General features: G+C 36.0%; 1 protein-coding gene across 1 annotated transcript in view; it reads right to left on the bottom strand.

The window, feature by feature from the left end:
- LOC104568517 (ras GTPase-activating protein 1-like) overlaps nt 1-13,014 on the bottom strand; it is a gene marked incomplete at its 3' end in the record, with an annotated part of 54,910 nt that overhangs the window by 32,797 nt on the left and 9,099 nt on the right. The window contains exons 2-8 of the mRNA XM_088538631.1: nt 11,338-11,487; nt 9,544-9,679; nt 8,654-8,724; nt 7,762-7,879; nt 6,689-6,720; nt 5,536-5,588; nt 4,627-4,777 (exon numbers count right to left, since the gene is read on the bottom strand). Of these exons, the coding sequence (XP_088394757.1) occupies nt 4,627-4,777; nt 5,536-5,588; nt 6,689-6,720; nt 7,762-7,879; nt 8,654-8,724; nt 9,544-9,679; nt 11,338-11,487 (711 nt within the window). The remainder of the gene's footprint in view (nt 1-4,626; nt 4,778-5,535; nt 5,589-6,688; nt 6,721-7,761; nt 7,880-8,653; nt 8,725-9,543; nt 9,680-11,337; nt 11,488-13,014) is intronic.

The following is a 13,014-nucleotide window of genomic DNA, read 5'->3' as shown; positions in this document are numbered from 1 at the left end:
TTGAACAGCCAAGAAGCCAACAGCTTCTTATGAGGACAGTCAATAATAAGGCAGATTTATATGATTTTTCAAGTTCCTCAGTTCAAGAATATCTTGTTTGTCAGTGTCTCCTCCCCCGTCTTAGTTATAAATAGCAGGAGTCATCCCCCAACATAAGAAACAATTGTCTAATTTCTTCCAGTTTCATAAAATGAGCTGACAAGTAAGCTGAGTTACAATTCTACGGCTTGGCTCTTTAGACCTCTCTGAAGTGAGCTCACTTCAAATGGTCAGGGTAATTACTTTACCACTGAAGCAACCCAAATGGCACTGAAGCAACCCAACCAGACATTGCAAACACAGAGGAACACAGTATTTTCAGAAAAATACACTAGAGAAAGTGAATTTACAAGTAATAAAAGTTGCCTAAACATGTAAAATGTACAACACAAGATTAGAATGACCACAAAGGGAAGGAAGAATCATAACCATTTTTAGTGTCTGACCGTAACAGCAATAACAACAAAAGAATTCAACTTGCACCAAATGCATCCAGGAAGGTATATACAAATACAAATTAAAAGGAAGAAAAAAAAATAAAGAGTTAAGCTTAGTTTGATTTACAGAAATAAAGATGAATCTCAATACCACATTACAGTTAATTCAGTAATTGTAAAGTGTTTAGCATAGGGCTTATTAGGCTCCCTAGGTCTAGGCTATTCAGATACTTTTAAAAGTACCACATCGCCATGAGCTGTATCAGCTCTTTAAATCTCAGTGGGTGATTTAAAAGGTGCAAAATGCAGAACTAAACGACAACATTCTAGATATTGTTAAAGAAAAAGAACTAACGTATTAAGACAGGTTGTTGTTCAGCCTATCAAAACATGGATCTATCAAATCCATGTTTTTAAATTAACATAACCTGAAACCTTGTTCACTGTATGAGCTGTTGGGTAAACTTTTCTCTTTCTCTCTCTGTTAAATATATATATATATATATATATATATATATATATATTCATCATCTTTCACATGGAATCACCGGATTGAAAACAAGAAAAATAAGAGTGCAATCAACCCCCTCCGCCATGGAACCAAATAATACAGGAATCTGGAATATTTATGGAGGCTGGATTTGGGAAAAGATGCAGAGAGGAGAAAGGGGCTGAAGAAATATACTTTTCCCATTATGTTTTTCCTACTGCACTTTTTAAAATCAGAATTAAAAAAATTAATGTTATCTTACACTAAAATATATATATACACATGCACATATGCGCAGGTGTTATTCATGGAATCACAGAATGGATGACTGAGTCAAGTTCTGAAGGATGGAGACTGTAGACAAGCTATTCCAGGGTAAAATCACCCTTACAGTAGAAGTTTTCTTATTTTTAAAATCTAAATTCCCATATTTCAGTTCGTGCCTATCACCTCACTAGGCACCACCAAGCATCACCTTGGCTTCCTCCCTTCCAACACTTACAGCAATAAGATCCTGTCTGCTCCTGCTCTTCTCCAGGCTGAAGAGCCCCAGTGTTCCCAGTCTCTCCTCCTATGAAGAATGCTCCAGTCCCTGAATCTTTGTGGCTACTTGCAGGAAGCCCACAGCACCCAGCCCAGGCATTCCCAAGCACTCTCCCATCCAAAGACCCTTCTAAGCTTTTAAGATTAGATGAGATCAGGCATGTTCAGAATGGTATAACCAGGGGTAACTGCAATAGGCAATTGGAGATTTTCTGTTTGAGTTTTCATGATATGCAGTTAGTAAGTTTACCACCAAGAAATGACTGCCATTTTTCTCTCCCATTAAAATGCAGTAATTACTTCAGTAGTCACATTTCTATGTTCTCCAAGGAATAAGCAAAGTTCACCTGAACTACATGATTTAGTGAAGTCTGGGGGAAAACCCTATTTCACTCTAGAACCAAATTCCCCCATCTGTATGCTATACACCAAGACCTTCCTGTCAAACTACAGATTGACTATTTTGCAGAGCTGAAATAATGAAGTTGACCCTTGTATGACAGATTGTAAGTACAGGCTCTCCGCTACATTGATCAATAGAAGTTGTGAGCAATTTGGTGGGAGAACATGTGAAGGGGAAAGACTAACGGACGGAGCAGTCTTCCCGAGGCTTCACAGGATTCTGCTGCATTACCAAGGTCTGTGAAACAGCCAGGCACTACTACTCCACAGCCCCCCAGAGCACCTAGGGCCTGCTTTTGGGGAATGGGCAGGGACAAGCTGCTGCTTATGGAGGTTATGGAACTCTCAAGTGCCATGCCAGGATATTCCAAGTCCTGAGAAATGGCACCAGCATGTTCCATTTTAAGCTTCCTTACTACTCTTCAGCCATGGAAAAATCTTGGTCTATAGTTTATTAGAAGTAGAACCATAATCAAAATTTTGCATTTAAAGAACAGATTTGCTTTATTTTTAGTATTTTTATACCTATTACGATACCAAAATTGTAAGAGAATACTACAAAAAAAAAAAAAAAACACCTACTACAAAGAATAATTAAAAAACCTATTCTAATGGGTCTTAGTAACCAATACTAAAGGTGATACCTTGAAAACATTTATTGAAACAGCCTACAAAAAAAAGTTCAGAGTTCTGATAATGGAAACTGTCAGATGCATTTAAACAAGCAATAGCACTCTCTCATTCTGAAGTTTTTCAGCATGAAGAGAAATTCTACATTTTTAGATAAGCCATAAAGAAACACAGACGTTCTCTCTGCCCCAATAAATACCCGTAAGTCATTCGAATATCTTGCATAAATTCATACTTCCTATGTCTCTGCTCTGGATGCAACGCCCCATTTGATTTTTTTTTAGCCATTTTCCATTGTTCCATACAATAATCCACATTAGTTGTCATAGTTAAAAAACTTTCTTCTTCCAGTGTACACAAGAAATGAATATTTGAATTCACAAGAACTTTATCAACTTGATCCAGTAAATGTTAACTTAAATAGAATTTCAACCTAGAAGCAGATTCGCAGTTCCCTGAAACATATGTATGCACTAGAAATTTTTCAAAAGTAAATAGATTCTCTTTCACTACATTGAGAGAGAATAATAAACAGGTGTATTTTGCATGTATGTGGTGTGTGTGTGTATACATATATATGTTATATTTATATAAAAATAGGATTCACAAGACAGCTGTGCACCTGATCAACTGAAGATATCACAAAACAGTCTTATCTTTATGGCATTTATAAGCTCTTACCAAATCATTGCAAGTTAAGTGCCAGAATATTCAAAAACCACAGTAAGCATTTCATAACTCAGTGGTGCTTAACTTTATAATCTTGTTTTCTATTCATATAAAAAAATCTTGGGATAAATGTACTTTCATATACACACTTCAAGGATAGTATTTAAAAACTTCAGCATTCAGAAAAAGTTTCTGTAAGCAATAGCTAACTGGGCACAGTAACTTTCTAAAGGTACACTATCTAATGTTACAAAGCCATTTGGGATTAAGACTTCCACTAGATCTGCTAGTCAGTTTGACACCATCTGAGAAGGGTGGTTTTAGCCTATCATCCTCCTAACGTCAGGAACTAGAGAATGGCCAAAGCAGCATTTATCTTCCTGAAAGGCTGACACTGCAGCTAGCTTGATTTTCAGTGGGGATGCCTGGAGGCCAGACTGGTTCAAGCAGAAGGCACTAGAGCAGCCTGTGCAGGGACAGGCCTAAGTTCATAAGGTTCCAATTGCTTTGGCTCACACCATTACCCACTTGAAGATGTATGACCATCCACTGAACTTCTTGGCTAGGAGACCTTGGTACTTTCTCAGGAACAAGGGCTCCTGCATCTCTAAGCACTCAGAAGCCAAGCTGGAAGTGAGCAAAACTGTCTACTGGGATGAAGACACGACCTGGTTCTACATGAACAAATCTGGAAATTTTCTGATTTTCTGTGACCCGCAATGGCCTCCATTAAAAGGGGGAGAGGAGTTTTCATTACTAAGAAATCTCAAATCTATGACACACTAAAAAGAGGATCATTAAGGATGGGATTGCACCAATAACCTCTCCCATGAAAGGGGAAATGCATGACTTGTCATTGCCTTTTCTTTTTGTAACGTATTTTTAATGCCAACAGCAAAACGAACCATCAAGCTTCCTCATTGTAAGTGATCCACAGTTCCGACTAAAGCATCATTCACATTTTTAATATAACTTGATTTTTCGGTAACAATGATCATTTTTCCCATTCTTGTAAGTACCTATTTTTATTATTTATATTTTGACATCCCTATCGAATGTTTCAGATACAAGTAGTTAGTTTTATTTTCCTTTTTCATTCTGCAAGAAACTTCATGATGAACAGTAGCTTCCAAGGCAACACAGCATTCTTGATTACATGCCATGATCCAATTTATAGAGTAAATAAATTGGCTGAAAGAGTTTGGCTGGAAAAAAAAATACTTTGAAACAAGTTACACATAGGCTTCTGAAGGCTTTTAGAACTTGCTTAATTATAAGCAACCACTAAGCAAGTTAGGTAAAATTCTTAGTGTACTATTGAAAAGATACCAAAGTCTTATAATCACCCTAACAAATAATTAACAGGAACAAGTTAGATAAATTCTTTACACAATTCCTTTAACCATTAAAACTTACCTATTATAATATCTGCCTCCCATCATAAACTGATTGTTTGATGTTGGACATATTTTAAAACGCTGAATATTTTCACTAGTCCGAAAATAAAGTGAATAATCACCAGGTGTATTATCTGAAGGCCTCACAAGAAAATTGCACACTTGGCCAACTGAAAAGACATCATAATACACTGTTACTCACCACTGCTTATTTCACAATGTCCTTTTAAAGCTCTTAACGAAACCCTTTCAACATAAATCGGCATGAATTGCACACTTAAAAGGACAAAAACAAAGTCTGGGAGGTAAGTTCAAACACTGAACCCCCTCCTCTCTACCCAGATGAGAGGAAGTGCTACAAAACTGCCTAAGTTGATGCAAAATGGTTCAGCTATAGCTGATAGTCTGCCCACAATTTTTCCATCTCTTTACAAAAGCAAGTTAAGAAAAGTGTCTGTCAAAATATCTTCAAAAAATAAAAGATTTTTGTCCTTGTATTTAAGGTACAAACTAACAATCTTGATTTTTCCATTTATGCTGAGGATGGGGAAGGAGACAAAGGGCAGGGCTGGAGGACCAGGGTCATGGCATTTAGATACATTCTCCTCCTTAAGGAGGAAACAATATTTTCAGTTCTTTCTACTCAGCATCTTGATGAAGACAAGTAGGAAATTATATATAAAGTCAAATAATATTTAACTAATTAAAATGATGAAACTAACTGTACTTGAGACTAAAAATACTCAATATTGATAGCCATAAAAGACTTTTCCAGGTTAGCATTTTTCTGCAGTAGCAACTACAAGTCAGTTCAGAATTAGAAATTCTTATGTTCATTCATGAACCTAATTTTTGCCACAGTTTGATATTCATAGCATTACTTTGTGCCATTTCACTACCATAGTATTTCCATCTGAAATACAAGTACCTGTCATCAGCAAATTGTAAGCCTCTTGTTTGGAGATCTTCCCATGGAACCATCTTAAAGATGAAGAGAAAAATTAGAAAGCAAGACTATCGGCTCTTTTTTTGGTTGTGGTGACATCGAAGGCTCTAGCACCTAAGAATTAACTTTTTCATATAGACACCTAACACATATAGACTGCATAATTAACCACTGTGTTACTCAGTGATTCTGTTTTACAATGACATGAAAAATAAACAGTAACAGATACATAAATTAATTTTGATGTTCAAACCTAAGTATATTTAGAGATTATAAGACATTGTTTAAACAATAGATAATTTGATAGGCCTTATTTGAGGTCAATCTCATATGGCAATTTGAATCATGAAATGCAAAGCCCTAACAAGGAGATGAGTACAAAAGTTAAATAGTGTACAGAATAACTAAAACTGAACTTTGCTAGAAGGTGAAGAAGTGGACCCTGGTTTTGTTAGACTAGTGAATGCTGTTTTAATCTCACACCTTGCATCTTCTGCAGAGTCCTGTGTCAAAGGCACTGTCCTAAAAAATTTAGCAGTCTCTGTCCAGTCTCAGGGTGATGCTTATGACCACACAGAGTAGCCTGGCAATATACAGCTATTTATTTCCAGCATATCATATGCTACGTCTTAAGACTTCATTCTGCCTTCTAAATAAAAAGCAGAAATATGGCATACACTTCACTCCTGTTTTTAAGAGGAAGGTGAGAGAAGCCTCTTTGTGCATCAAAAATTGCTCTACCACACCATACTGCCTTTAGAGGCAACCTCTGGCTACAGGAATATTTGAAGGAATTTCCCTCTGCCTCCTCTACAATCCTCTGAGCAGCATGGAGATCTGTGGACCAGAGGATCAAGGGTGTCTAGGCTCCAAGCACTTATTACAGGCTACTTCATAAAAAGAGCAACTCCCACTGTGTACCTTTTGAGTGGAAGTGATCATGAAGGTGCTAAGATTTCATCACTGCAAAACACATTCACTTTAGGCATAACTGGCATGAAAGTCTTGTGTTAGTTATCTATGTACTGTCAGAAGTGAATATAGAAAAGTCTTAAGACAAAAAAAAAAAGTGTCAGGCAAGCTGGTTTACAGTTATCTTGCAACTTGTTTTTAATAACAAAACAAAAATCCTTACATTTTGCCTTCATGTGGATCTTCTTCTCTTCCCTAATGAGAAAATTTACATATTAAGTACATGACAACAGTACACCTGAGATTAGAAAATAAATTTTACGAGTTAAAACCTTCTACAGAAATAAACGCTAATAAGTTCGTGAAATTTTTGAACTCAAAAAGGGTTTTCATTTTATTCACTAAGTGGAAACTCAACCAAAATGTTATTTCGGAGGATTTTTGTTTCTCTTATGCTTTAAATCCTTCTTTACAGGTAACAACTTTTTAATTTCAACTTTTCTAAGGCTGACTTCAACTGCTGATGTAAAAGCCTACAGGACATTCTCTCACACTGAAATGCATTACAATTTAGCCATTCACATCCTGATATAGATATAGCAAAACAGGCTAAATCAACTCTGCTATTAACAAAATGTACACGTCGCGCATGAAAATCATAGGGACTCCAAAACAACGGCTGAAAATCATAGGGACTCCAAAACAACGGCTGAGCTTTACAAAAAACTTTTTTTTTTTTTTTGAAGTCCATTAAACCATCTTCCCTGCAGTAATTAGACTACCTTTAGGTCACCTGGCTAGCTTCCTGACTTAGCATAAACAATTGATATAAGCCAGGGTAATTAACTCTCCACAGTTTTAAAAGTAGACTTTGGTCCTCCCTCCATTCATGGCAAATATAATGAACCTGCTAATCCATTATAAAGACAGTTGAGTTTATGGTAAGTATGCCTAGTAGAGGTGAATGATACTGTGAATTTACATGAACTTATTTGGACAACATGTGAACAAGTGTTTGATACTGCTTCTTTCCAATACTGAATGAGGCTTGAAGGTTAAACTACTTTAAAATTGGTAGCTCCAATTAATAAAAATAAATTTAAAAAAAAATACAAACAAAACCAAAAGAAGCACACTTACCCACACAAAGCAAAACACACACAAAAAAAGCATGTAACTGAAAATCAGGCAACTAAATGTTGTTGGGTTTTGTTTATTTCAACATTATTCTTAACACATCCCTACCTTCATTCAAAACCTCATTTCTGTAACAGCTTTGAAAATAGAATTACTTACCACTTCTTCTACCAGGTCTTCTACAATAAGACCTTGTTCATCTGTCCGTAGGTTTGTAACCCATATCCAGCCATCTTCCAACTCATTGTGGACAATAAACATGTCTCCTTTAAGGAAACTGAAGGGAGATTACAGTGAAGTTTAAGTTAGAAGTACAACTAACATATAAAGTTTGATGATTAAAAAAAAAAATGAGACACATAGCCTAGCAATTCATTCACTTTTTAAGTGATTAAAGAAAGACTACTGGAGGTTACAAATCTAAGAGTACCATTTGTTCAATACAGAATCTAGTGAAAAGAGGGAAAGGGAGAAGAAGGGAAGGAAGAATGATTCTTGCTTTATTTTAAGGACAGAGAAAAGAATTTCAGAAAAAAGTCACTAGATTTTTGAGCACAGGCAACAAAATCAGTGCTAGAACATGAGAGATTTCTCACATGCCTTTTCTCTTCTACTATTAAATTTACCAGACAGTCAAAATTCATATTCTCTTTCAAGTGGTCTGGATTGGTTTGACTTAATTTATCCATTATTAGTTACTTCTCCAGGGGGAAAAGCCTTCACCCTTTTATTCCAAACATATTCCCAATATTTTTTTTTTTAAACCACACAGAATATCTTGGTACACAAACTCTTCGAGAAAAAAATACAAGGCTATATAAAATACAAAGCTCTCAAACTACAAGCAGTATACCCAAAATAAAAGTGCAGTTGCTACATCTTCCAGAAAAGTAAAAAAATATATATGTTTTAACCTCCCAAGAGTTACATCTAAGATGAAATTGAAAAATATATGAAAAATATTTGCATAGTGAATATATACTGAAATCATTACTATTTATAAATACTTCAATAATTTCACAGCTGCTTCTACTCATTATTAAAAACATACCTTATTTCATCAGTTTCTGGCACTTTGGTGTAAGGTAGAATTGCTCGAACTCTCCTTCTGTCCTCCACAGGCTGCAATTTAAGATAAGAGAGCAAAGATGTTAATTTCTCCTTTCTACAGTAGGAATCCTCTCCCCCAAGCCACAGCATTTTGAAGCAAGTGTCTAGTAGTAGCCATTCATACCCCTTGCTGGTTTAAAATGTTTAGATTTTAAAGTTGTAAGAGCTAAAAATACATAATCCATACAGTTAGCTAAGAAAACTCTCGTTTTGTTTCTAGCCTTGTAGCATGCTAGATAAACTATGTTATCATCTTTAAAATAAATTACAAATTAAACAACCCCCATGAAAGAATACTTTATTTAGAGAAGTTCACACAAGTTTAACATTCAGATTAACATTTAACAGTTTAACATTCATATCTCTATTCACATTTGGGGTTGTGTTTAGGCAGAAACAGGACATAACTTGTAGGGTTCTTTTTTGTTTTGTTTTTAACTACTAACATTGTCCTAAGAATGACCACTTGAAAGAAGCCCAGCTTTCAGACACTTGAGTTATTTCCAGAATTCATGCTTTGAAATCTCTGATATATAAAATATCAGAAAACAAAAATATTTAAGAATTGCACATTTTCTTATTGCAATTTAAGTATCACACATCTGGAGATAACTGCAATACCTCATATCTGGCTTTCTAATCACATACTTTCATTAAAAAGCATTTCTAATCATTACTTTGTATCCATAAGAATGCCATTACATATTCCTTATACTGAGACAACTCTAAAACTAGAATAAATGTTTCTACAATGCTTCCTTTATAGAAAACTGAACATTGAGCACAAGATCAATGACACGTAAGTAGACAACACTTTATTTTTTTACTTGCCTCTGGAGGTGCTACTGGAAAGAGTAATTTTTCCCCCTTGAGCAAACAAGACACATGGCTGTAATAACCAATAAGGTCTGAGAGCGAAGCAAAACGACGCCCACCAATGTAATAGTCTCCACACATGGCAATAATCCTGATTAAGGAGAAGAGAGAGGAAAAAATAGCTTGACAGAGGAAAAGATTTTGTCCCCCCCCCCCTTTTTTTTTTTAAAGAAAAGATAACATTGATGTTTTAAAGCACAACATCTACATTTAACAAAATTAGAAGCTTTCACCTAAAATGATGGGATTTTTGTGCAACTAAATATGGTAAAGGAAGCTTAATCTGAAAAATATCACTTTTAGGAAACAAAGTATTAGAAAGATTGTTTAGCAAAGGAAGTTTCACCCATCTCTGGAAGCCTGCAATTATCAAAGATCAAGTTTTGGAAGGGCACTTCCACCCTGTAGGATATAATCATCCACCCTATAATCACTTTAAAAAATTTTAAGATTGCCACTCTTGAGGTTGCCAGTGTGCTTGAATTACCTTTCTAATAACAAACAAAAAAACCTTGGTTCTGTCTTTTAATGAAATCATAAGCATGTCATCTCTAAAGAACTGTATCAACAAATAATTAATTTCCTTTGAATACAGTTACATCTGCATGCACTCTGTGGATCTAAGAATGATTCTTTAATATGGGGGGGGGGCGGGAGGAAATCAATAAGGACTCCTTTCCTCTGAGAACAGGAAATTACAGACTACATCCTATCTGAGATAAAAAACATATTATGGTGGCATAAACCAATATTCAAATTCCTGCTGCTGGTCACAACCAGAAGTTATAGTTAAAATCAGACTCTGAAGCACAACAGTTAAAAGCAAGTATTGGCACTGTTTAATTTTCTGCTACTGCCTGCTACACAGTAACCAGTTCCCAAAATGAATCAGCACAACTGAGCAGCTGTGACTGTCAGCTCAAAAACAGCACCCTGCCAACATGAGCAAGTTTCTTCTGTATTGTTTTGTCTGCACCAAGAACGACAAGCTCATGTCAATGCAGAACCTGGGCCTCTGAGCCACAGCTCATTAGAGTGACACCCATTCAAGAACTCCCCACATTTGTGATGCAAATGAAACCGTTTTAGGGCATGTCTGGTACATACATTGGTATCCTGGTTAATTTCCCTTTTCAAACTTGACAGATTTGCAATAGTTTCTCACTATCTAGATAGTTGACACAGGGCTTTTTCTGCTGCTGCAGAGGCACTGAACCCCTGTTTTGTGGAGATTAACATTACACTGTAGCACATTACTTGCTGACTAACATTCAAGCTCTTCCTGGAACACACCTTACTTATGCTAAAGGCAACAAAGGAATTCATTAATATACATAAATTGCTAATGGTAATCCTAGCTACAATTTTGGATAAAGGGCTATTTGTATTTAGAGCAACTAATTCTAACACATACCAAAAGCTGTTCCAGAAAACCCTTGGATTATTAAATACATAAGCTCTTTGTTTCTCCTTGATGTTTCTTTCTCAAAGTAAATGAGAGCACCCGGGTTTGTTAGAACTGTGCTATTCGAGTATGTCCCGTGGGCTGCAGCAACTGATGAAAACACCCAAAACAACCTCTGCTTTTTAAGTAGCATGTTTTAAAAACAATTAAACCCAAGAACTATATCATAGATGAATAAAAAATGGTCAAAAAAACCTCAATTACAATGATTGTTTTCTATAGTATACCGAGTTCTAAAACCATAAACAGATTACCACATTTAAAAGAAAACATTTAATTCTCACCTAAAATGATTGACATTTGCCTTACTAAGGAAGGAAAGTACAAACGAGCCTGGTCTCCGATCACTCTCTCGAATGAGGTAACTACCAGGTTTTCCTGCTTGCTGAAGTCGTTCTTCTGCGATTGTTCTGTCAAGTTTTCCATGATACCATCTAAAAAAGTACATATACATGAAACTGGAGGTGAACAACCTGTGAAACTAATGAAAGTTTTCAGTTAAAACTGATGTATCCAAAACATTTCAAATAAAATTTTCATATATTTGCACGTGCAACCTCTCTCAAGCTACTTATTTCTAATGAACAGTACTCATAGGAGTGCATAGGTTTTCAGAAAGCCCAATTCCCCACATAATTGACACTGGAAAGCCCCCTGAACCCAAGGGTGAAAGGATCTAAATTGTAAGCTTTTCTCTCCTCCCCAATTCACTTATTTAACCCCACCAGAGGTGACAAATCTATCTCAAAGACTGTTTTAAGCCTATTCAGTCTTCAGTTCAGACTGGATTTTCCTAAAGCAGGCATTGTGGAGTGAATTGTAATAACCTGTTTCTGAACAGACAAACATAGATAGTGCAGTAGAAAGTCTGCATCTAATGAAGATGACAGCAGCCACCAGACAGTCCAGCCCCAAAACAGCCTTTCCGAAGCACAAGGCATAGTCTATCAATTAAACCCAAGCACAGATGCATGGCAAATCACTGACTGCAAAATATGACAGAGTGCTTAGATCCGAAAGGTTAAACTCTTATAATTCAACCATTCCTCACCCTTAATTCAATTTTCCTTTACATACAAGGCTTTAGTCAGATTTCTTTCTGCCCCAAACTACAAAATACTAGGTTTAAAAGAAAAACAAACAAACAAAAAACACTAAAAACACCTACGCAGCAGTGGAGGGAACAACAGAACTACAAAGCCAACTGTTGTTCTCGCCACCTGTTAAAAGGGAAAACAGGTATGTCCTTCACAAAGCCACAGCATACTCTGGAGCTGCATGCTGGAATTACTTATTATTGCTGCAGCCATCTACTATGTTTGCACAGGGATTCAACCTTAAATTCCCATACTCTAGAAAATACCATCTTTCACATAGCCACAGTTCTGGCCCTACAGAAGTCACTGACTATGTCAGACTATTAACCAATTATTCTACTAGTTCCTGTGCATCTTCCAAAAGTCAAACACACGTCAGAAGAGAAAGTACTCCTTTAGATTAATATAACCAAGAATTTTTTTTTAATTACAGTTCAAAAACAGAACAGCTGGGCTGTTGATAAAAATCATGCCAGAAACCATTTTTTTCTATGAAATAGAAGTGAAAGTTTGTTTTGAAAGCTTCTATCAGAATGAAAATCAGATAAGACTAAACAGATATACACCACATACACCAGTCGAAGCAGGATCTATATCCATATTGTTTACAATAGCCGAGCAGCACCTCTTGCTGGTATAGCTTTCTTTTGCTTCTCCTCATCCTGATCTAAACAAGTTAAATCAATAAAAAGGCTGCTTTGTCTGGACAACTGCATAGTACTTAAGGCTCGAAAGCAGTGTTGGAAATGTCTCATCACACTCCAAAACACAGTTTTGCTGACAGAAACCTCTAGTTTAAATGTTCTCCAATAAAGTTACTCATATTACTCTTATCAGGAAAGTCCTATGAAAAATGACACAAAA

The sequence above is a fragment of the Tinamus guttatus genome, unplaced genomic scaffold (assembly GCF_059628265.1).
Source record: "Tinamus guttatus ecotype Peru unplaced genomic scaffold, ASM5962826v1 Tinamus_guttatus_pri_ptg001122l, whole genome shotgun sequence".
NCBI classification, from domain to species: domain Eukaryota; kingdom Metazoa; phylum Chordata; class Aves; order Tinamiformes; family Tinamidae; genus Tinamus; species Tinamus guttatus.
Note: the sequence above shows the minus strand (reverse complement) of the source record. Positions and strands in the feature narration are given on the sequence as shown.